This window comes from Barbus barbus, assembly GCF_936440315.1.
Source record: "Barbus barbus genome assembly, chromosome: 6".
Lineage (NCBI taxonomy): Eukaryota > Metazoa > Chordata > Actinopteri > Cypriniformes > Cyprinidae > Barbus > Barbus barbus.
Window position 1 is genome coordinate 8,186,297 of NC_136734.1, and position 26,742 is coordinate 8,213,038.

General features: G+C 37.4%; 1 protein-coding gene across 1 annotated transcript in view; it reads right to left on the bottom strand.

The window, feature by feature from the left end:
- cngk (cyclic nucleotide-gated potassium channel) overlaps positions 1–13,446 on the bottom strand; it is a 44,006-nt gene extending 30,560 nt beyond the window's left edge. Inside the window, exons 1-11 of the mRNA XM_079420230.1 lie at positions 13,331–13,446; positions 13,070–13,236; positions 6,019–6,106; positions 4,701–4,763; positions 3,850–4,502; positions 3,626–3,729; positions 3,141–3,284; positions 1,031–1,192; positions 859–951; positions 549–698; positions 123–256 (exon numbers count right to left, since the gene is read on the bottom strand). Coding sequence (XP_079276356.1) covers positions 123–256; positions 549–698; positions 859–951; positions 1,031–1,192; positions 3,141–3,284; positions 3,626–3,729; positions 3,850–4,502; positions 4,701–4,763; positions 6,019–6,080 — 1,565 coding nt within the window. The 5' untranslated portion in view covers positions 6,081–6,106; positions 13,070–13,236; positions 13,331–13,446. The remainder of the gene's footprint in view (positions 1–122; positions 257–548; positions 699–858; positions 952–1,030; positions 1,193–3,140; positions 3,285–3,625; positions 3,730–3,849; positions 4,503–4,700; positions 4,764–6,018; positions 6,107–13,069; positions 13,237–13,330) is intronic.
- Between the last annotated feature and the right edge of the window lie 13,296 nt (positions 13,447–26,742).

The window sequence follows — 26,742 nt, forward strand, 5'->3', positions numbered from 1 at the left end:
TGGAGTGACCTACTCTTCTCATGCTCTAGAACGGTTAAGGAACTGAACTGTTGGCATCTTATACAACTTCTTCCACAAGGAAACTCAAAGGAACCTTTAAAAAAATTAAAAGCAATACTAACCTTACTGTGGCAGCTCTTGGTTCTCCCAACAGCAAACTTTGCTCACCAAAATACTGTCCAGCTTTTAGTTTGAAAAGAACTGCTGTATTATCCTTTGATAAAATCTCCACTTCTCCCTTGTGGATAAAATACATCTAGGAAAACAAAGCATAATTTTTTAACATAATTAGGGTTCAACCTGAAGAAAGGACATCAAAAATTGATTTGAGGATGGGAGGCTTTACTTGTAAATATATATCTATAGCTCTGACTAATTCTAAACTGTAATGCATGCCCAACATTATGCAAGAACCTTATGTAAGGGTCTCTAAAAATTGCACTCTGAACATAAACATTAACATGTTGTTACCCTTTCAGGCTTATATGGCCATTCAAAATTTTCAAAAATCAGATGCACAATGTTTCTTATGTTCTTGTAATAATAACCTCTGATCCGTAGTCATTTTTCTTATATATGAAATCATTGGCTCTGAACAGGGATTGGGAAATTCTTCTGGCTAATAAGCGAATGAAGCATCCATCAGTTTCTAACTCCTCCAGACACTCCTTTGTTAACATCTTCTCAAAAAATGGTCCCTGCAAACAACATCTTGTAAGTCTGAGAGTGACGGATAATTATTTTCAGATCATTAAAATAATTTAATTGTATTTAATTCCAAAAAAAAGGAAAAATAGCAACACAAGCACTGTCTACTGCGCAAGATCAAGCAAATTAAGTTGTCATTCAAGTTATTACACTGAGTTTCCCTGCTTTGGTTATTGCCGCAGGAGACAAAGGACGTGTCTCAGATTCGAGTGTTTTCTTGATCTGGATATTAAGACCAAACACCTAGGAAAAGAGATAATAAATTTACATAACTAAAGTGCCATTCTATAGTAATCTTTACATTAATAATAGTACATTTTACCTTTGCTATAAAATCAGCATAAAGAACTGTTGATATATCACCAACTAGTGAAGATGGCAAATACTCAGTCAGTTTATCCTGGTCAAATCCTTTTGTGAGTTTCCATCGAAATACGTAAAATCTAACTACACTGTCATATAAAGCTCCAGTTATTTTGTGGCTCTTACAAAAAAATAGAGAAAAGAAAAATGTGTTAATACATACAATATACAGAAACATTCCAATCATTCCAACATGAATACATTATTTTGAAAAATTTAATTGATCAAAAGTTAGAAAGATAATTATAATGTTACTAATAACTATTTCCATTTTAAGTTAATGTTGTATTCAGGCTCCCGGTTCCTAAAAGAATCCTGTGCAGCATTGACAGCATTTGCAAACTAGCAGTCAGATATTCAGTTTAATCTCAGGCTTTTTTGCCCAGTAGTATCCATCTGCAGTCATGCAGTTCCAGACGTTTCAGGACACATGAACCAGACCACCCATCTAAAGGCCTGTTCACACCAAGTATGATAACTATAAAGATAATGATAAAGATATTTAAAATCATTCTTAATATTAAAGGACAGCAAAGCCCACACCACAGCTAAAGGCACAGAGAAACGATATCATTGGAATCACTTTCAGAACGTTTTTTTTTTTCCAGCTGACGAACAATAAAAACACTGACACCCGCTCAGAATCAATACTGCTATAATGAGATTGAAAATAAAGCAGCAGACACACGTGAGCTTAGAATAAACAGATGATATTGTCTGCTGATGTGGAAGCTAATAGTTATCTTTATAGTTATTGTTCTTGGTGTGAATGGGCCTTAAACCTGGAAGTGAGGGGCAGAGTTATTAAATATAACATGGCCTCTTTATGTTTTAAATTTATGTATTAAATATTTAATGCTTTGTTCTAATTCTATTACATTTATTGTTTGTGTGTTTATGTTACGGTACTCCAGAGCACTTTATGTTTGTTATTGACTTTGCCAAAGTTGAGATAATGTGTGTTATGCATTTTTCATTTCACCTCTAGTAGGAACACACTACAACATCTCATCGAAAATGTGCAAGATTCCAGAGACCCTTTTACATTTTAATTTTTATTTGGGGAACACACAGAGACTTCTTTGATCAAATGAAATGAAAAAAGAGGACTAAAAGTGAACTCTTCTTTTCATGAGTGATAAATTATAATAATTTCAAAAGTTGATAATTATTTGCCGTTTATTATTTCTAGTACAGTTTAGTTTAAAAGTCTCAGATTTCATAAAAATATCTCAATTTGTGTTCTGAAGATCTTACAGGTTTGGAACAACATGAAGGTGAGCAATTAATGACAGAATTAAATGTTTTGGGGGGAAACTATCCCTTTAAGTATTTTTTACAAAATGAACATTAACTAAATATTATCTCGTAACAGCCTACAGTCAAATGGAATTCAGTATGCTACATGATACTACATTTATTAACTACATTGATCTAAATGAGTATCAATAAATATTTTCAAAATCCATGTGAGAATAGCATGTATTATGTCTATCAAAAGAAAGTTACACTACAAAACTGGAGGTTTTTGTGACTCTAATATTACCAAATCTGTCCTAAACTATATGGTTCGCCTCAATTCCAGTTTGAGACAGATGGCCTGGTGTGTGTGTCCTGAAACATGTGGCGCTGCAGCTGGATGTATCTCCCTTCTGTAGCATTTGTCCATTAATTGATAAAACTCTTTTCTATAGGCCAGCTGCATCTTTGAGTCTTCCCTTCACTGTTAAAGATACTCTGTACTCCCCATCTTGTTGTGGCACTTCTAGAGTGCCCAGTTCTCTCCCTGTCCATTATAAACAAAAATACTCAATACTCAAGACATTTTTCCACAATTCATTAAGAAGGACGATCACTTTCAGCCTTGCTAATAATAAGAAAGATTAAATAACACAAGGTATTCTAAGTAGATTGGCGTAATAGTTTCTGAAAATGCGGCTTTGCCATTAAATAAAAACTATTTCAAACAGTACTAATTTACAATATTACTGTTTTTGATTGTGGAAATTAATCAAATGATACAGTGATACATCAGTAAGATTAAACAGATTCTGTATGAAACCAAATACCTTCAAGAAAAGTTTCATGCTCTCAGTTTTCTCTGTATAAGCAGCTTTCATAGCATCTGTGTTTGCCAGCATAGCAGTAACAGTGCCTGATAACCAGCCAGTAAACAGCATCGCAGCAATCATAATGAAACTCATGCCAGCTTTCTAAAAATGTGGTTTATGCACAAAGAAAAGTCAGTGGCTGGAGATGCATAAAGCAAGCAGGGAGTATATGCATAGCACATAGAAACATTGTGTGATTTATGGAAAAACAGGCTTTGTTTTGTCAGTTAAAAAGAAAAGGCATAAAACCTAAACTGTAAAGTAGAAAACTGCAAAACATATTGTCAAAAACATTCTATGCACTATTTCATCTCAAATCGAAGGAAAAATAGAAAAGGTATGAATTATTTTCATGACAAGTAACCATCCCGATTCTAATAGGCATAAAGTAAAAAGCTTAGACATTTGTAGTTAAATTCATCCAAAATTGATTAAATACTTACCATTGCAGTTAGAGATGGATGGATGTCCCCAAATCCAACAACACACACTGTTGTGGTTGTAAAGTACAAGCTCATTAAATACAACTGCTGGAAATGAAGAGTGCCTGAAAGCACAAAAATCATCTGTTATTTTATTTTTATTTTTAAAACATTTTTAATCTATTAGATATATGAAAAAGGATCAAACATATTCAATGGTCAAAGCTCTGAAGAACATTACGTACCAAAATCGACATCAAATGTTCTGTCCAAGTGTCTCACCCAGGATAATAATGTACAATTGTGCTTTGTCACTGGTAATAAATAGTCACTTATGTTTCCATAAAGGTCTGCAGCAGGGCATGCGCTTGCAAAGACAATACAAGTAGCGAAGTGCAAGAAAAGAGCAGAATAAACCAACATCTTCAAAACAGTAATGGCGTTTCTTTCAGCAGCAATGTCCATTTGCAAGAATGAAAATGCAAAGGGAATGCGATATAACTGGAAAATATGTGGAATCCTAAAGTATGCATAAATATGCAACGCTTCATTATTGGCATAAAATCCATCCTCATCAAATGGTGAAATCACAATCCAACCCACAAGTTCCCAAGGAAAGCAGGTTATGAAATCTACAAGGAAACCGGTTTTGACATAATGATGTGCTGTTTCCAAGGTGTCAACTTTGAGATCATTGTCTTCATAGAAAGCAACATGCATGCGGATATAAATGTCCACCCAACAACACAATCCAAGTATGTAACAAACAATCCACAGCTCCATTCTGAAGTGTAAAAATGCAGCAAGCAATGAGGTAATGATGCTGACAGCGATTGCTAAAATGCTCCGGAAAAATTCCCATCTTACATAAGATGCACTGTTGGGCAAAATTGTTTTCCTGCAAAAGTATATGAAGAAACAAATCATATTACTCAATAGGTAAGTACTTGGATACTTACAATATTAGGGTGCTCAATTCATTTACAATTCAGTATGCTAATGCTTCCAATTTAGTGGAACAAGCTAATTTTATGATGTGACTGACATCTTTAACAGTATCAGTAGTATTAAAACACCACAGTAGCACTGCATTTACCTCATTAGGAAAGATGATGGGCATGACCACAAGAAGAAATATGCAATGTGTCCCATTAAAGTCCTATGAAATCAAAAACAATAATGTACACTTAAAGGGATAGTTTACCCACATTACTTATTTTTTACTTATTCATTTTTGTATGAACTATTGCTTTAGTTTATCAGTTTAATGCAAAAAAAGTGCAGACTGCTTTTTTATGGAGAGCTTGGTTAACCCGGCAAATAAGAGACCATTAACTACAATTCTTCCTTTTTATTATACAGATGTTTTATTAAACACTGACCCAATATCAGGTAAAAACTATAGAGACACAGGTTTGATACATGCTCCAAATCACTGGTTCTAAACAAAGGACTTAAGGTTTCAAAGCTTCATGAAGCAGTGCTTTTAATAGCACCCATCATTAGCTGAAAGTGTGAGACCAGAGTAATGCTATTATTGAGAACAGATTTTAATAACCTTTCTTTTTTTAAAATATATTACTATTTGTTGAATCCAGTGAGGAAGTGGGTGCCATTTTATTTGGAAAAACAAATTTTTCTCTTTCACTTCACAAGGAATTAAGGGATTTTTTTTTTTTTTTTTTATGTGTATATAGTTAAATTATGTTGATAAAATATATATTTTTTAGTCCGTTGTTTATTATTTTGGCCGGACTCGCATCATAATTATTTCATGTTTCTGTTATTTTCTCTTATCAATGAACCTGACTTTGATTCATTTCAAATGAAAGTGTTGTTCCTAGTGCTGGGGCTGGAGATGAGATGTTTCTTATGCATTCTTTCCACTTTTTGTTACCTCTGTCCTCTAGACAAGAGGATTAGATCATAGCAAGTCAAAGAGTGTAATTTAATATATAAGGCATATGGAGGGAATGTCCATATTTTAAAATAAAAATATTACCTGCAAATACTTCAAGTAGATTATTGTACAATAAATTCTAATTCTTTTACTATATTACTTTCTTTTTCCTTCTTCCATATAAATACCTTTGTTATGTATACCATTAAATCACATACATAGGAATTGGGCAAATATGGGAATGCCCATTACTGTAGGGATCAATCATTTTTGTAGGATACAGTAAAATAACCTTGCGATTATCTTTTATTTATCTTTTTGTTCTCTATATTCCATACGTTGTATATCAGTGTGATGTAAGTTTTGTTCAGCAGTGTTTAGTATGTGAAATAGGTAACTTGTCAGACATGCAAAAGGGGCAAAGAAATATTGCCTATTTCCCAGGTGTTCACATTATTTTGTCAAACCCCTGTATGTTTAAATTTTCACATCACCAAAACAATGTTCTGCTTACTTTGGTCTCTGTCGTTTCATTCGTCCCATTGGAATAGTCTCTTCCTCAGATCCAGCATACATTGGAATGTTTCCAAAGTCCTCCACATCTAAAAAGGTATTTGTATATTATTTGTATGTATTTTATCAGTTGTTAAAATAAGCTAGGACTTCTATTTTGGCACAATCCTTAAAGCCCTTTTACTCCAAAACCAGAATGGACATTCATCAGTGCACGCCTCTGTTGCAAAGCACATAATATGTACACCCCCTCGTGATAATAGTTTTTCCAGTTGGCAATGGCCTCTCTCAGCAGGAAAATGCACACTGCAACTGCAATCTATAATCTTCTCGCGTGCATGTATTACAGGTCGGAGAACATTAAAGGAAGACACTTGGAATCCGTTTTTCAGCTTCGCAACAGATCAGCTGTTGGTGTTTCGCGACTGTGCGTCCTCCAGAGGCTGCATCGGATTCAATTGATTTCATTGAGGATACAGTGTGGTGAGTTGTTACATTTATGCTCAGGGTTCGTTTTTTGTTTTTCCCTGCATTGTTTGGTAGCTAGATAGAGTGTTTTCACTCTGTGGCGTTGCCGGAAAGTATTGTAGTATCTCACAGCTTTACAAGACCGCATTAAAACCCAAAATCTTTTGTGGAGAGTCCACGGAGAGTCCTTACTGGGCACAAAAGTCTGTATTCACTTCCTCCTTGTGTATCCAACCTTGGAGGATTAAATACTGCCAGCTCAATAGCCTGATTTCTAAACAGGGCAGAGAGCCTCTTGGGGAGAAATGCTGGGTTTGGCCACAACGTCACTACCGAATCATCAGCATTCCAGCGCATGCAGGTTGTGTTAACTGATAGCGCGTGTAACGCACTCACTCGTTTAGCCGAAGTAATGGTCAAGAGAAAAGTTGTCTTCAATGAGAGCCACTTCAAGTCACTGTGCTCCAGAAGTTCGAACAGAGGTAATGTAAGAGACTTCAAGACAATGCTCAGGTCCCATGAGGGTACCCGAATGGATGAGGGGGGCGCAGTCGCTGCGCACCTCTAAGAAATTGAGTAACCAAGGCATGAGATCCCAATGGCTGACCATCTATTCGTACATGATGTTCTGAAATTGCAGCCACATAGACTCTTAAGGTAGAAGCTGCCCGATTCTCTTCCAGCAAAGATTGCAAAAACCGTAACACCAAGGAGACAGGACATACCTCTTGGGACACTCTTTGCTCCCTACACCAATCAGAGAAGAACTTCCACCTATAAGCATAAGCACTCCTGGTGGAAGGCGCTCTAGAGTTCATTATAGTGTTCTGTACATCTTGATCACAGACTCTCAAAAGTGGTTCTGGCCCCTCAGAGGCCAAACACAGAGCTGTAGGCGTTCTGGATTCGGGGGCCAAATCTGACCTTCCAACTGTGTGCATGTGTCCGCTGCTTTTGATATGGTCAACCACCAGATCCTCCTGTCACCCCTATTGAGAAAGGGCATCTCAGGAACCACACTCCAGTGGTTTGAGTCTTACCTCTCAGATAGATCCTTCAAGGTATCTTGGAGAGGTGAGGCATCCAAGTCCCAACATCTAGCTACTGGGGTGCCTCAGGGCTCAGTTCAGTGGTTTGAGTCTTACCTCTCAGATAGGTCCTTCAAGGAATCTTGGAGAGGAGAGGTATCCAAGTTGCAACATCTAGCTACTGGGGTGCCTCAGGGCTCAGTTTTTGGACCACTTCTCTTCTCTGTCTACATGGCATCACTAGGTTCTGTCATTCAGAAACATGGCTTTTTATATCACTGTTATGCTGATGACACTTAACTCTACCTCTCATTCCATCCTGATGATCCGACGATAGCTGATCGCATCTCAGCATGTCTAACAGACATTTCTTGCTGGATGAAGGACCATCACCTTCAACTCAACCTAGCTAAGACAGAACTGCTTGTCGTTTCAGCAAACCCATCACTTCATAAACAATTTCACCTTCCAGTTAGGCTCATCAACCATAACTCCTTCAAAAACAGCCAGAAACCTTGGAGTTGTGATTGATGATAAGCTGAATTTCTCAGACCACATTGCTAAAACTGCCCGGTCCTGTAGATTTGCTTTATACAATATTAGGAAGATCAGGCTCGTTCTTTCGGAACATGCAACACAACTCCTTGTTACATTTACATTTATTCATTTAGCTGACGCTTTTATCCAAAGCGACTTACAATTGCTATATATGTCAGAGGTCGCACGCCTCTGGAGCAACTAGGGGTTAAGTGTCTTGCTCAGGGACACATTGGTGTCTCACAGTGGATTCGAACCCGGGTCTCTCACACCAAAGGCATGTGTCTTATCCACTGCGCCATCACCACCCCAAGCTCTTGTTCTGTCCAGACTTGGCTATTGCAATACTCTCTTGGCAGGTCTTCCAGCCAATTCCATCAAACCTCTACAAGTAATCCAAAATGCTGCTGCAAGATTAATCTTTAATGATCCAAAAAGAATGCACGTCACACCTCACATCAATTTGCACTGGCTACCAATAGCTGCTCACAATAAATTCAAGGCATTAATGTTTGCCTACAAAACCACCTCTGGCTCTGCACCCCTTTACCTAAATTCAGTACTTCAGAACTATGTGCCCTCTAGAAGCTTGCGTTCTGCAAGTGAATGACACATTATTGTGCCATCCCAAAGAGGCACAAAATCACTTTCACTGACTTTTTCATTAACTGTTCCCACCTGGTGGAATGACCTGCCCAACTTAATCTGAGCTGCTGAATCCTTAGCCATCTTCTAGAAACGGCTAAAAACACATCTCTTCCATCTTTATTTGACCCTCTAACTCTAGCACTCTATTCTAATTGACCTATCGGTAAGCCCCTTCCCACCATAGAGAAACATTGGAAGATCCGAAGCTTGCATTGGTTTGATGGTGTTTATGCTACAAAAAAAGCAAAAACGATGTGTCTGTGGTACTTGTAACACTGATCCCAGGTATCCTGAGAGGATAGGCAATATAATGTATTTTATTACATTTCCTGAATCCAAATAAAACAGAGCAAAACGTCCCTAAGCATTCAACCCCAATCCAAATGAAGACAAAAACATACATTTTCTGGTTGTCATACACACATTAAGTTACAATTTTCATCTGCTCAAGCAGAATGTTAATGTTATCTTGTGCTTCAGCAAGGTATCTCTGGCTAAAATTAGCTAACGTTAAAGTTCATGCTAATGTACAAACCTAAATAGCGGACTGTTCTCACATCTTACAGTGTAGGTCAAAAACACATAAACCAAGGTCTACATTTCACTGTCTCTTCATATTTAACTGGTTAAATGTACATTAATTTAATCGTACCCTACGATACATGAACAGTGTTGATCCTGCATGTTGTCATCCACGATCATGATGACCGACCGTAATATGAGACTTCTCCCACTTGCATTGTGATCTAAAAAACCTCACTTCGAGTTACCCACCGTATTTATTTTTAAATATTTTATAAATCCCTCCATGGAATATTTAATTCCCACTTGGTGGCCTTCTGTGTCCAAAATTGTAACAATCCTGTCAGATCGTCCATTCTTTGAGTGAGAGTGTAACGTTATAGGTCGGCCGATCTGGATTTGTCAGTTAAAGTTAACCTTTTCGACATGTTTCCATATTGTTGTTGCCCAGCATGTTGTCTGCGGGTTTGGCAAAAGGAGGGTGGGACGGTGGACGGTGTGGTGACTGAAGGTGGTGACTGAGTAGTTCAGACATCACATTTTTACTTAAGTCATAACAGCAAGTGAAAAGGCACAGCTACGTTCTGCAGGCTGTGTGCATTTTAAAGTGGATTGACTGTTTTGAAACTTATATGGTAGTTACATAGCTCCAAGACCTAAGTTTTCATGAAAAACGCCAGGAAATTTCAGTTTTGACAAAATAGGACCTTTAATATTCATTTGTATGTGTAATGAGTGTGCTGTAGGTCTGTGTTTTATTGGTTGTGGTCTCCCCTCTTCCCACTCTCTACCTCCCACTTTTCCACAGTTTTGCGGTTTCAGGTTTCATGACTAGGGATGGGTATCGTTAAGGTTTTAACGGTATTACTACTCTTACCGATACTGCTTATCGATCCGGTACTTTAACGGTATTCTTATCGGTACTTTTTGTTTTACTTTGTTTCTTTGTTCATATTCTTACAGTATCTTATCTTATGTATATAAAACACTAAAAATGCCTGCACTTCATCAATTTGTAAATGCACCAGTGTGCAGGTATTTTTAGTGTTTTATATACATAAGATAAGATACAGTAACAACATGAACAAAGAAACAAAGTAAAACAAACTGACAAATACAATAAAACAAACACACAAACGAAATGAAATAAACAGTGCTTTCATTTTTCCATGAAGGTCTACTAATATTAATGTTCAGGTAAGTAATAGTTACAAAAGTAATCAAATGAGCACTGCATAGTTTTCACTGTATGTACTGATAGATTTATGTTTATTAAAGCTATAACGTTGTTCAGATTAAGAGCTGTGGGTGATTTTCTCTTTGCATTTTGTTCTTTGATTAACATTGATGGCTCAAGCTCCAGTCTGACACTTTAAGACAATATACTGACATGCATCGGATTTTCTCCCAACTGTTCTCGTCCACTTAAAACATAAAAGTGAAGACTCTCATAACCGGCCATTTTGACACATTGTGTGTGTATTTTTTGGCATATTTTTGTGTGTTATTTCGACGCGCCCGAAGCTCAAAGTGTACTTTGCTTGTCCGTTTTGGAGCACGTCGCCGCGCAGGCACACGCGCGCACACACATTTCAGCCTGAACAGCATCACTTGTGCAGATTGTACTTTCAACGTTTTACTATCAAATATGTCCTGCAATGTAGCAACAGTAAAGACAGCATTTTATAACAATCACTGATTGAGCTGATTCAGATGTTAAGTTTTGGTTTGGAGGAACGAATTCGCGCCGCTATGAAGGGAAGGGAGTTGTGCTAGAAGAAATGCGGCTATAATCCTTGGAAGCCAAAATCGAAAAAAAAAAAAAAATACTTAGCTTAATATAACAGCCACAGGCATAAAGTGTGAGCAGATGTTTGAATAGTTGGTTCTCTCTTCTATCATAATTAAACAGGACTTTCATGTTGCGTGTGCTGAAGCTCCTCCGCGTGAGCGCGATCTGGCTTCTGAATTGCACATAGCAAAAATGCATCATAGACAAATGTTTGAATATTATTGCACATAAAAACAGCTGGCGACATTATATATATATATATATATATATATATATATATATATATATATAGAAAAAGAGAGAGAGCAACAATAAATGTATGTGTGTTTTCTTAATTTCTCCAATACCGACAGAAGTACCGATAACGTCAGAGCTTATCGATACTCCGGTCTTTCATAATTTAGCCCCGAGACCGATTTAATACCGAGTTTCGGTACCCATCCCTATTCATGACACTAAGTCAAACAGGCTGAGAACCTTTATATCTTGAGTTAATTATGTAATTAATCAGTCATTATACAGTTTAATTAATATCCGGCAGATTTTCTTTCAATGCTTACTAAATGTATTGAAGCAAATTAATATATGCTATGCATTTTCACTGTATTTTTAAATCTTGTTCCCATATACTTAGTTTCACTGATTCATAATGATAGGTAAGTGTTGAGCAGTGTTAATTTCATCGATGAAGACGAAAAATATTCGTCAACGAACATTTTTTCTGTGACTAAGATGAGACATTGACGAGCTAAAACTAATATCTGATGATAAAAACTATGACGAAATGTATGCCGCGTCTTCGTTAACAAGACGAGACGAGACTAAAATGTAATTGATGTAGACGAGTCTAAAATGTCGCCTATATTATATATTGTGTATTTTTTATTTTTTTTGCTGCTTTGTACATTGGTTATTGGCTATTTCCTGTTATTTTGTTTCATTACCTGTGTCCTGTCCTGTTACTGTCTTTCTGTTGCACTGTGGAGCTTCTGTCACTATAACAAATTCCTTGTATGTGTAAACATACTTGGCCAATAAAGCTCATTCTGATTCTGATTCTGATTCTGATTCTAATTTGAGGACTACCAGACATTCAAAATACATCCTATAGGCTAACTGTCTTGTCGTTCAAAATGTGCATCTCTGTCATTGGATGGCAGTCTCAGTATGGCAGCCGCAGTGGACGGATAGGCTACCAAAATGCGAACTAGCGATCTGAAACAATGGCCTCAGCACCCAAAGGGTTAGGGACTGGGTGAACAGATGTCTCGTTTTTCCCAGGAGTCACAATTCATTGTCGATTAACTTAAAGTTAGTGAAGGCGGGATAGGCGGAATCGCCCTGATAGAAGTGCTCTCTTTCGCGCACACTCCACTTCTTCAGTTCTCATACAGCGCGATCAGTTCTCAGCGCTCAAATACACACACAGCTGTCCAAATGTCTGTCGTGTAGAGTCAGAGTATCTCACGTAAATACAGTCGGTTATGGCTTAAGTGAGCGTAAACAGGTGGGTGAAAACTGAATGTGTGTCAGTATTACTTCATACCTTCCGTCTTAAATGGACTGCATTCCTAACTATCTGTCATCAATGTTAACCAACAAAAGATGTTAAATAAATGTATACTTTTTAAGTAAACCTACTGTATCTGAAATTTATTTTTTTATTTGTATCTCTACCAAAAAATTCAAATTTATTCCAGTTTTCCCAAATTCAATCCTTGATTCAAATTTCTCATAAGCTTAATTGATTTGCTCTAAAGAGAGAAGAATTGATGACTATTTTTGTTTGAATACTACATATAAAATAGCTACCAAAATAAATGTTGGTAACTGCAGTTTGACTAAAAGTTGAAAAAAATGCAATGACTTTTCGTTGACTAAAACTAGACTAAAACTATGAAAGACTCAAATGACTAAAATGTGACTAAGACTATTAAGCATTTTCGTCTCAAGATAAAGACTAAGCTTATAAGACTAAATCAAAAGTGCCTGCCAAAATTAACACTGGTGTTGAGAATATATATAATGTATGGAGTTATGTTTCTCAAAATACTCACAGCATTTTGTCTTCTTGGAAAATCTACGTCCTTGAAATGCCAATGTGAATTTTTGTCTCTGTGCAACATCAGATTCTTTGACATGAGATTGCCTTTTCAGTATTTTCTCTGCAGTCTCCACCAATGTTGTGTAGCATTTTGGCTCTGATTGGAATTCTTCAATTTGCCTAAAAAAAATGACAGTTTCCTGATAAAATGTTCTTTATCATTAAAGAGATTTTACTCTAACATGTAATGTGTTTCTTAGTTTGTAAAATATACCTTTTAAGCAGAGGATATTTCTCAAGTAGAACTCTGATCTTGTCAAAATCAATGACTACAATTTCACAGCATGTCACAGCACGTACTGTCAATGTGGCTTGTTTTCCATACAAAAAACCTGCCTACAGGAAAAAAATTAAAAAACAAAAGAAAAGATTATTCATTTAAAAGATGTACACAAAACTATAATATCTGGGTTAATACCGAGACACTACAGAAACTCCACTTTGCGGTATACTGTTATTGACAAAAACACTGAAATTAAAAACATGAAATATTTATGCTGAATAGGAAGGATTGTGGGTATTTGGACATGCCCTGAAAATCTGAACAAGGTGTAACACCTATTTGTATGTTGACGACACTTCAAAGTGAAGGGCCTAAGAGCCATTTGCAAATAAACTGGCATGATTTTATCCAGGTTTCAGAGTTCCTATAGCATCAGCCACTGATGCAGTGTCAAAGTGATTGATATTAAAGGAAACAATGTATTTAATTGTTACCTCTCCAAAATGCATTCCCTTCTGATAATGTCCAACAACTTCTGAAAGATCATCATTCAAAATCTATAAAATATTAAGTAAATAAATAAATAAAATACAATTCTCAATGATTAAACAACAATGATTAAAACAAGCAAGTTATAGGCTATAAGTGCATACAACTGAGATCAAATGTTTGTAAAGAAATAAACTTTATGAAAAATGCTGACCTCACAAGTTCCCCTGCGAATACAAAAGAGCTCTCTTGTGATAGTTTTACTGTACTGAATGATTTCCCCTTTAGGAAAAAAGTACATGACTGAAGTTAAAGCAAGCTCCCGTATAAATGACTGCCCATCTTCTGCAAAGTAAGGAATCTGTAAAGAGGGAAAAAATGGAAGAGTTTAGTTTATTTTGAACCAACCCTAATCATAATATTCTTTCGCAAATGTGTAAAATTATTCTTGCTCTTCAACTTTCCAGACCAATAGTTTAAGGCTGTTTCTATACGTTATGGGCCAATAATTAACAAAACATGGCAAATGCACATGCGTAGCTTCACGTTTGAGCTTGGGTGGGCCAAACCAAGCCAGTCGATTTGGTCAGTCAAAATTTGAAATACATTTTTTACAATCCATGTACCATTAAAAGCAACACCAAGAGGGTTTGTACTGGCCTAAATCTGGCCCTATGTCTTTAAACTAGATTATGATCAGTATTATAATTTAAAGGCCAATTTCACACAAAGTTCTTTACACAGACTCCTCCCAGGAGTGACAAACCCAAGGTCTGAATAGAATTTTATGCATTCATCTTAGACTTAAGCCCCACAAGGTTTTTGTGAATGTGTATATAACGCTGCTGGTTCAGATTTTCATGAACCAGTGAAATTGGTTTCTTATCCTTTCTCCTAAGGATTCAGGAGATCATTTATCACATGATTTGACCCCGCTCTTCTCATTCTCTCTCATGGAAGCCTTTGCGACTCAAGGAAGCACATTTAGAAGCATTTATGAGCAACAGGTTAGGTGGGACTTAAGAGACATCTACCAATATATTGATGTGGCCCTATTTGTGTTTAAGAGGTCATCACTGCTGGATGCAATTTCCACAGCCTCAGTTGCTGAAACAGCATCATGGTCCCTTATTCAGGTAAATCAAACAGTGTTTTTTTTTTTTTTTAAACCCACAGACATTTAGTGGTTTAAGACATACAATTAGGTTACTTTTTGAAATCATTTAAAAAAACTGACCTGTGACAGAAGCTCCCCTCTCTCTGCCATGAGGACATTCTGTTTCAGTTCAACTGGCAAATCATGCATTAAAAAATGTCCTCCTGGAAAAGCTTCACCTCTGATACGATGAAAACAAAAATATCAACAAATAAGGCTAATCAGTGTTGTAATCAGTGCTGCTATGATTTTCCATAGTCATTGGACACATTTCAAATTTGCACCAGCTCACCAACTGCCATTGAGAGTAATTGGAATGTTAACAGATAACCATAATTCTAACTTCCTTGGCTATAACCAATGCTTCAGAGATTTACAAATATTGTAGGGGTACAAGGCAAAATAAGTTAAATCATACTGATATTTGGCCCACAGGAGATCCATATAATTCATGACTCTGTTCTGTAGGAAAACTGTGAGGTCATGTCGCTTCATGAAGTGATGCATTTCTGAAAAAATATTCTGGAAAGCCACCCTATGCAGAAAAAAGAGCATCAATATGTGCATAAATTCAACAGAATTTAATCAATTTTCACTCCACATTTTCTCTGAATTTCAGCATAGGTATCCTATGTCACAGGACAGACCATAGTTCAATTTAAGTCTTTCAGTCAATTTTAATAACATATGTAACAACTGTTTTTTTGCATTTGTGGGACAGAATACTATTATTATAAATTTAATATTCTAAAATTACTATTTCAATGGACATGGACATCTTTAATCAGATCTTTAATCAGCTTAAACTTAGTATCTGCAATCAAAAACATTTACCTCTTAGCATTTTCACCAGATAGAGTGGCAGAAAGCTGGCTAATAATATAGTTAAAAACCAGCAAGGCAACAATACCAACAACTGCTGCCATACACTGTTCTACCAAAGAGCCAGGTACAATGTCTCCATATCCTGAAAAATAAATGTTGTGTCATAATGCTTAGTCCACTTTTGCATCATCAAAAATAGACCTATCCCAATCTCACAGGGATCATACACAGATAATTCACCAATTCACCTATGCTGCATATCTTTTGATTGTGGGGGGAAACCAGAGTACAAAACATCCCTGTCGCAGTTAACATTTTGGTTTATTTTATAATTTTGTCTGCTTCAATCAGACAATGGCAGGTGGAGATTGAGAAAATGCTGTGCTGAAAACTGAGTACTTAGGCCCAATTCCAATTCTATTTTATACCCCCTCACCTACCCCTAGCCCGAAGCCTACCCCTTCCCCTTGTCTCTTGAAACAGAGTGTCAAGGGGTAGGGGCGAAAATATTGCCCTAAGAAATGGAACACCATTACTACACTGTTACACGTCATCAAATGTCATCTTGCTCCTACAATACACACACCTATACTGCCACAGTGACGGCAATAAGCTAAGGTACTCCTTTAAAGTACTTGTTTTGCGTACCAGAAAATTTGTCATGTCCAGCGCTGTATGCATAGATGCAGCACTTAAGTTAAAATACTGAGTGAGAAATAATAAAATAATAAAACGTTTGCTCTTATCATTCTGTGGATAAAATCCCGTGAACTTCGCCCCGAATGGGAGCTTTATATGCATATGTGTGCTCATCTGTTTTCAATGCAGGTTAACCGTGACGCATCATGTCATCTTCACACTCATTAAACTATGACAGGTCCTTTACTGCAAAAAGACGGTCACTGCGACACTGTAAAGTGATGAAACTACGACGTCATGTGCTTTTAAAACTATTTTTATAGGCTTCACGTTATATTGTTGGCACGGAAAATATGTAAATGCGCATGCCCAGTAGCCGCAGCTGTATCCCTTCTAGCCTTAACCACAAATCAGACAGAAGAGTAGATTAACTCTGGTGGACTTAAATTTGTAAAATGGTGTGTTTCGCGGTTGAAATAAAACACTTTCTGATGTTTATTCATGTTCATTTCGTGCATTAAGTACATATGAAAAGATGATCGGTTCACGTGTTTGAACTAAGGCAATACAGTGATCTGTCACGACACAATGAAGAGCCACAAAACTATATTTATTGTTTGAATTTCTTTAAAAATAACTCAATTTAAAAGCTGAGGGTCCTGAGACCTTGTTTCATATCAGAAGTAACCTGCTCTGTCTTCTCTGTCGGTGTGTTGTTAGTTTCCTCTTTGCTCTGCGATGTATTTTTCACTGCGTGAGAATGTGTGTAGTGTGAAAGCGGCAGTGGTTGTCAGTCATGGCAACAGTAACTAGGGTGGGCGGGTTTTGTGAACGGTCAATTGCCATTCAAAACTAGCCCAAAACTAGCCCAATAGCGTTTCGAGGGGGATCCCCCGGTAAAAATCGCATGCTGGGGCTTAAAATAGACGTTTTTGGCAAGGTTACCCAGGTAATATTCGCATTGCAGGGGCTAAATATCACATTATAGGGGTAGCTTCAACCCACGGACATGAAAAACAACCCACGGCAACAGTGTTAATGTATTTCCCGATTCCTTGGGAAAACCGCAGACTTGGCAACACTGCCCTGATGGTACTATCGTGCAGTCAGTTATGATTTATGATTTTAATTTTTTGCAAACATTTCTTTGAATAACATGACCATAAATATGAACACACAATATAATGTAACATAAAACAAATGCATAATTTTAGTTCTCATATCCCTTTGTTTGAAGTGTGGTCCCGAATAATCTTCATTTGACCCTTTCCCCTACCTCTATACACCTCCAAGCAAAAGAGAATCGAGACATCCCTACCCCGTCATGTGAACGTGCAAAAGGGGTAGGGGTAAGGGGCAGAAATGGGATTAGGCCTTAATGTAACCTCTGTTCCCTGAAAGGAGGGAACAAGACATTGAGTAATCACTGGGGAAAATTCCTTTCTCCAAGGAAATTGCTAGGGGAAATTCCTTTCTCAGAATCTTTCGACTGAGCGGGAGCTTCTCGAGAACGCCAATAGATTTTTTTACACAGCGACTTACGCAATGCCTCATGGTCTGTGAACGACCAGTGTTAAACCAGGGGGGTTTCATGACACTTGAAGTATTCCGAATCGTTCCCTTGCAGGTTGGTCTCTCTACATTGCATAATCTCTAGGGGAAGGTGAAAACTCTCCACCGTGAAAAAAACCCAGCCATCCCTCAGCCCAGCTTAATTAACAGGGGGAAACAACATGGGGTTACAAATGGGGTTAACATGGGGAACAACAAATAAGCCGCTATGGGTGGATACGGTGAGGCATGCTCGGCCCGCCCCCTTCAGGTCTGGTACCAGACCTAGTTGAAACACCCAGAGTGCCTAGCAAGCTGCCAAGATGGCGCTGGTGGCTACACTCAGTCGAGCAGCAATAAACGAACCGTATATGGGCAGTAATAAAGCAGCAAGTGAATTGATCATTCAAAAAGACCCGCCCTTCTTAGTTACTGTTGCCATCCCCTACAAACAATGCCGCTCTCACACTACACACGTTCTCACAAAGTGAAAAATACATCGCCGAGCAAAGAGGAAACTGACAACACACCGACAGAGAAGACAGAGCAGGTTACTTCTGGTTATTTACATATTTTGTGAGCCAATAATATAACGTGAAACCTATGAAATTGGTTTTAAAAAGTACATGGCGTCATAGTTTCATCACTTTAAAGTGTCGCAGTGACCGTCTTTTTGCAGTAAAAGACCTGTCATCATTTAATGAGTGGGAAGATGACATGAAGCGACACGAAGTTAGCTGCATTGAAAACAGATGAGCGCACATGTGCATTTACAGCTCTCGATCGGGGCGAAAGTTCACAGGATTTTGTCCACAGAATGATTTAACATATTTTATTATTTAACATTCAAGCCATGCAAACAGCGCTGGACATGACAGGGTTTCTGGTACGCAAAACAAGTACTTTAAAGGAATACTATAGCTTATTGCCATTAGCGGCAGCCAGCACATAATATCCGCGTTCTGATTGATCAGATCGCCTATCAATCAAGCTCTTTGTGAACGGTCAATTGGTGCATACAATATTCGATTAGCTCACACACTCTGTCAGTATAAAATCTAGATTAAAGACCCATCTCTTTAACCTGGTTTACACATAATACACTATCGCATTTCTATAATTCAAATCCGTTAAAGGATTGTTAGGCTGCATTAATTAGGTCAAACAGAACCGGGAACACTTTCCAAAACACCTGATGTACTTTTACATCGTTAGAAAAATGGCATCTATGCTAATATTAGTATTTTTATTTTTTTTTTCCGAGGTCACCGTGGCCACCCAGATCCAGACTGTATCCAGATCAGACGGTCAATGCAGCCACTCGGATCCAGTCCGTATCCAGATCAGATGGTGGATCAGCTCCATCATGACCTCTACAGCACTGAACGTCAGCGGAGACCAGGACAACTAGATGAGCCCCAGAGACAGATCCCCAGTGAAGACCCTGTCTCCTAGACGGCCATCGGGACAAGACCACAGGAACCAGATGAGTCCTTTGCACAATCTGACTCTGCTTTAGCCTAGATTTAAACTACTATTTTGTCTGACAAGAGGATAATGACACTATTTCGACACACTATTTCCCCATCTAAATACTGTAACGCTGATATAAAGCCACCCGACTTTATATCAAGCTGATGTAAAGCTCCTTTGACAATTTTCATTGTTAAAAGCGCCATACAAATAATAGTGACTTGACTTGACAAAAGCTGGTTATATAGACACTGTTAAATAGGACACAACAATGAAATGGTGCATGTGCCTTAACCGCGGGATGTGTGAGAAGCCGAATACTGGAAAAACACGGATAATGGCTTCAAAACGAATAACAAATAATATCATATTATAATGTTTGACTGACTGATGCTAAGTGTGAGATTTTTTTTTTAATAAGCTTATGTTTGTAAAATGGCACAGTTTAATATATATATGTATATATATATATATATACACACAGATAATTTATATTAGTCTGGTGAGTAAACTAAAAAAATTGCAAGCCGATGGAGATTCTATTGCCAAGCTGTCCATAGAGGGTTAATAATATTTACAATAATCAATTGAATTTGATAGGTGTCTCTCACACTGTCCAACAGAAACATTAAAATAGTGTAGATTAGTGTACAATGTTTTATAATAATAATTTATTCTATTTAGTGTTCATTTTATTCATTTAACATATTTAATATGGGGGCATCCAAGTTATTTGACATATCTGATTTTAATTTTTTTTTAAAGTAACAAGATTACTTTCCCTGGTAATTAGTTACTTTTATAATGATGTAACTCAGTTACTAAGCCCAACACTGGCCGTCATTGCCTTTATAGCGCCATTGGCTATTGCAGTAGTGGGATTCAATGAGGCTTCAGGAAAGTTTGGAGAAAGGGATTTCGCTTAGTGGTTACGCAATGTTGAGAGATCGACCAGAAAGGGAACAAATGTTCTAAAACAGGCTCAAAATATAATGTCATTGATATCCTCCGAGGTCTGAAGCTAGAAAATTTAAGTCGATGCCCATACTAATCAGTTTTCTGTGAAATCAGTTTACTTCAAATTAACAAAATCTGCAGATTGGCTTTTTCTGGAATTGTTTTTTAGCATATTTTTTTTAGGTATAATGGATCCACAGTTACTATAAACCTATACAGTACAGACAATTTTGTCTCATTCCTTAAGGTGAAAAGAAGCCAATCTTGAACAGCAGTTGCATTCCTGGATGTGTTCAGAAAATCAGGTGAATATCTCTGTTGTGTTCTGATTGCAGCAAAAACAAAGCAAGGTCCTGCGAGCAGGGGCCTGTTTCAATAAGGAGGTTCAACCAACTCTGAGTTAAAACTTGAAGTCTGAGTTGACTTACCCTGAGATGGGAAACTCTGAGTTTTCGGTTACAGAACAGCTGAAATGAGTTAGTTCAATCAACTCTGAGTTGACTGACTCTGAGTTAAGCACGTGCACAACGACTATGAAAAGTCATGATCAGCAGAGCGCCGAAATTACGATTCACCATGGCAACAGCTCCCGCCAAAAAGACGTCAGCGCGCGTACCTCCGTCAATGCGTAACATTAATTCTTAATAACTGTCTATAACTTAATAACTGTTATAATATCTGAGGTGAAAACTGTAAATTATTGAACTAATATTCATTTTAATGGTATCTCATGGCCACAAAAAAAAAGAAAAAGACAGAAAAAGAAACAAGAACGTGGCAGCAGCTAAAAATGAAGTATAAAAACACAATTGAATCAAGGTAAAGCTTTAAACATGAAAGGTTCATGGGTGTGGGCTAAATGACTTTACAGACATTTGACATTAAATATCATTCAGTGTCTATTTCAATGCGCTGCAGCTTTTTCCACATAGTCTAGCACTCTTTTCACATAATTAAATATTCTCTAATCCAACCTGTTACATTTCTTAATTAGAGTAATAAAATTAACTACTGACAAGAAGGCAGAGGGAGAACCTGGACCAGCACCACTGACAGATGAAGAGGAGATGGTCAAGTATTGGAAGATTTCTAAAATCCAAAAGTAAAAACAATAACTTTTGCTTTTGTATTAGGAAATAAAGATGACCAAAAAATTTTAATAATTTGCTTATTTAACAGCTGTAGTGGTGGTTATGGCTCGTACTACCCCTCCATCTGGCATCCTTCCATTTCATACAGTAATCATGCTTGTCATCAATGCATCCAACCACACTGGAAATCCTGAAGGAAATTCTGATTATTTCAGGTTACTTCCACAGGTCACAGAAAGATGTTATCAAGTGAACATCATTTATCAGATTAGCCTCATTTAAACCCATTGCTACACCATTGACCTACAGTCCTGTGATACTCCTCTTTGACGGATTTGTGCCCAGGAAAAAATTCCCAGAAAGAGCGTGAGAGCGATGCACACTTTACTTAAAATCTGCATATCTTATAATGTGCTCTGCATCTCTGATGTTTAAAAGAAAACTACCATTTAAAATGGTACCGCTCAAATAAATATGCACATGAATACGGTGTAAAAAAAACATATAATAACATAAATAATAGGCTATAAGGTATTTAGTCTTGTTTCCATGAAGGAAAATAAAATTAAAATATTATTTTATTTTCCAAATTATCTGGCAATGGGGTAAGAAATTAAAATTAGCCTATTCTTGTTTCCGTTTGCATTAAGATTATTTTTCTTACACTCTGTAGAATAATTTTATATTTTAACAAGACTAAATATCTAAAAAAATTATTTTCATGTATAGAAAATGCATCTTAACTTAAATTTTAAATGTTTGTACTTGAAATAAGACAAAAATACTCAGTAAGAAAAGCAATTTTGCGGCGTGAATGAATGAATGAGGTATTAAAACATCGCTTACACTTTAAAAAGGGGGAGGAGACCGAAAGAAACTCTGGGTTTCCCGAAGAAAACCTGCTCCCGACCAGGTTAGGTTCACAGAGTAAGTTGCCATGGTAACTGACTCTGAGTATAAGTTACCTCTCTTTCAGAAACGGGCTTGACTTACTCTGCTTTCTCAGGTTTAACATACCTCCCATTCTGAAACCGAAAACCCAGAGTTTCCCTCATTTCAAGGTTAACATACTCAGAGTTTTCACTTAACCTCCTTTCTGAAACGGGCCCGAGGTCTTTCAGTTGTCATTCTGATTATCTGCTGACAACACAAGAGAGATATTCACTGCAGAGAAGAAAGTACATTAAGTACAAGAAAATCTTGATCATTGATCTATTAATCATCTCAGAATGGTGCAACTATGTGCATATCCTGGGTGTGTCAGCGCTAAGTGCTACTTGCGTAACTGGCATGAATGCATTTATGACAACAAAAGCGGTTTCTGATTGTTTTTTTTACCAAAACCAAACATCATATTCCTTCAGAACACTTGGAACATTCTGAACAAGTCACATGGGATCATTTAAAATACTTTTTTTTTTCCCTTACATTTTTTAAAGGTGACCTATTATGCCCCATTTTTTACAAGATGTAAAATAAGTCTCTGATGTGTGAATGTGATGTTTTAGCTCAAAATACCCCACAGATATTTTTTATAGCTTGTTAAAATTGCCACTTTGGCTGCATTTACACTGCAGGTCTTGATGACCAATTCTGATTTTGTGATTTTTAGACGACGTGTTTACATTTCTTTTAAAAATGACCCGTATCCGATGTGTGTATTTTACACAGCACTCAGTGTAACAAGCCTAAAATAGCATATATGATAGCACAAATCAAATTGATTAGTACATTGAGTTTAATTTACTGACATGGAAATCATATAGAAAATTTGAATGCAATAGTTACATCTATACATCAAAATAATTATATAGAACAAATTCTTCAGGACAGTGATGTATTTACGCAGCTCCGCTGAAAGCTTGCGAGTGGAATAATACTCAGGTGGTAGATATTGTTAAGCATGTCACATTGTCTGTGTTTTTTCGTAAATAAAAACAAATGTGTTCATCAGTGATTGTATATCAAACTCATGGACATGTTTGTGTGTATTTTATTTTGTGGTTTCAATGGAACGAATGGGACTGAAGCGCTCGTTTGTGCATGACAACAGCAGCAACGAGCACTCAGCGTGATTTCAAAAGCAACACATTTCAGAGTCAGATCGCCTTTTATTTAACACAAACGAACACAATTAATACTCAACTAGAGATGTTTCATTTGATAGAGGTATGTCTGTACCGCGAATGCAGTGTAAATGTGGACTTTTAAGGTATGAGTCAAAATGTGCCGTTTTTGTGTTTGTCCCTTTAAATGCAAATAAGCTGGTGCTCCAGGCCCACTTTTCAGAAGAGGGCGGCGCTTCAAGAGTTCATGCTCCAGCAATCAGTACTGGCCTTTACCAATGAACTTTCCACTATTAGTACAAGTCTATTATCTTTTCAGTAAACATACTCGGTTTAAAAGTCAGTCATCTGATTGTACTGTGCATAATTAATGAGTGTTTATGAATTACACAGACGGGAAGCACGCCTGGCATGATAAAAATTATAACATAGCTGGTCTCATGGTGCCTTCGCATGCTATCACAAACTTTGTAAGTCCCACTTGTGATTATGAGCTTGACAAATTCAAGCAGTCAACTTCACATTGCTTTCTTATGCCATTTTTAACTACCACATTCCTATTCATGATCATTCTGGTAGCCCATGAAGGCAACATCAGTGAAAACAGGCAGAGACATTGATAGCTTTAGCAATTAGCCTTACAGAGTGCCAAGAAAGGCAATTTGGAAAACAAATGCATGATACTTACTTTGTCTGGAGCTGACATTCGCGCACTAAGAGCTGGTATTGATTCCTAAACATATAGGGGGCTTTACCAATTCTTTTCCGGTACATTTTCTTCAAAAATTAAATTTCACATTTGAAAATGAAAACCACATTGTCCTCAGCGGCTCAGATGGAGTCTATGGAGAATCCTAAGTTCATTAGTGCATCCCAAAACACAACACTTGTAATGCCTCTTTGGCGCTGACATTGTATCTCCAGGAGCTACAGCAAGAATACAGAAATGGAGGACTACTGCTTTTCATTCAGGGCTGTGTTTATGCTAATAGGGCAGAGAGCATAACAAATGAGTGGGACATTTTTTCCTATGATGATGTGTACATAGAGAGAAATCTGGAACTGCTCCTTTGGAAAGACTGTTTATGATTTATTGGTATTATAAAAAATGAGTGGGTGGATTTTTAACATTATAGGCTGGTTGTTTTCACATACTGCGGCCACACAACTGTGTTCAAACACCTTATAAAAGTGATTTTTGCATAAGTCTCCTTTAAAGCTTAAAAAAACAGTTAACCATTCATTGCCATTACGTGAATGAGCACCAAAACAATTGTATCTGTTTTTGGAAAAAGAAAAAAGATATACTAACACACACATCTTTAGAACAATTAACTATATTAATTATAACAACGGTAAAAAACTGGAACAATGTGATGCAGCCTTGTAAACAAAACAGCGCAGTCACTACCCAAATAGGTGGTGTTTTGTCAAAAATTATTTTAGAAGAGGAAAACCATTCTAGATCAGTCTGAAGATGAAAACTGACTGTAAGTAGTTTTTGTACTTTTATGTTTAGAAATTTGGCCCATATATGCACAAACAGACACAAAAATACATGGTACTTACCAACACTTGTCATGGTCGTAATTGACCAATATGTTGCAGATATATAATGTTCAAAGTGGGACTGAGTAGATTTAAGCCCAGCATTCCACGCCCATGACTCCTCCTGACATCTTAAAAGTAAATAAAAGAATTAGAATCAGAATCAGAATGAGCTTTATTGCCAGGTATGTTTACACACACAATGAATTTGTTTTCGTGACAGAAGCTTCCACAGTGCAACAGAATGACAGTGACAGGACAAAACACAGATAATAAAATAATAAAAATAGAGCAAGTAGGGAATAACAATATACAAATTGGCAATTGTATGTACAGGTATATTACAACAAACGGTTTTGTATGTACAGGTATATTATGTGCAAATTCGAAGTGTAAACTAAGTATGTGTGTTAGATAAATACGTTTATTTAAGTGTATAAATAGTGTTGTGTGTTCCACAATTATTGTCAAGTGTTCATAAGATGGATTGCCTGAGGGAAGAAACTGTCATGTGCCTAGGGATGGGCAATATCTTATTGTTTGCGATATACCATTGAAAATTCTCCTCACAATAAACATTTGTCTCCTCGCGATAATAACGATGAGTCTAGTTGATGACGTAGTTTCGTGCGCGACCGATTCACTGTTCTCATGCAGAGTGAAAACAAGCATGGCGGAAGGCGGACGTGAGGCTGAGGAGGAGCTTGTTGTTAAGCGAGGACCTACTTCCAGAATTTGGAACTGATTTGGTTATAGAAAATCAGATGCGGAGCAAACTACCGTGTGGAAACGAATCCAATTTGTTCCACCATCTGAAACACAAACCAGAGTACGAAGAAAGTTTGAAGATACGCGAGGCAATGGAGGCACCAACTACAAGTGGACCTAGGGGTAAGTAAATTCACACCCAAACGAAAATTGCCAGTGCATTTGCTAAATGCGTCCCTTATGATAAGCAAAGTAAACGATGGAACGAATTGACGCAAGCAGTAGCGTTTTGTTTGGCAAAAGACATGCTAACATTCCAAACTGTCGAAAAAGAAGGATTCAAGTGAATGATCCATAAACTGGACCCAAGATACAACATGCCTTCAAGGAAGTACTTTTCCAAAACAGCCCTGTCGGCGATGTATGAAGAGTGCCGTGGTAGGGTACAAACAGCACTGTCTATGGCGGATTTTTATGCTTCAACTGCAGACATGTGGAATAGCAGAGCGACTAGCATAGCAGGGGCATCAGGGGAATAGCACGGGTTCGAGTCTCGGGTCCGGCAGGGATTGTAGGTGGGGGAGTGAATAACCAACACTCTCTACACCCTCAATACCACGACTGAGGTGAGACCGTTGAGCAAGGCACAGAACCCCCAACTGCTCCCCGGTCGCCATAGCATTGGCTGCCCACTGCTCCGGGTGTATGTTCACTACTGTGTGTACACTTGGATGGGTTAAAAGCAGAGCACAAATTCCGAGTATGGGTCACCATACTTGGCCACACACCACTTCCCTTTCCCTTTTCCTTTTTTTCCCCCTTTCCTGAGCCATACATTAGCCTTACGGTCCACTACATAACGAGTGACTGGAGTTGAAGAAGTTCCTTCAAGAATGGAAT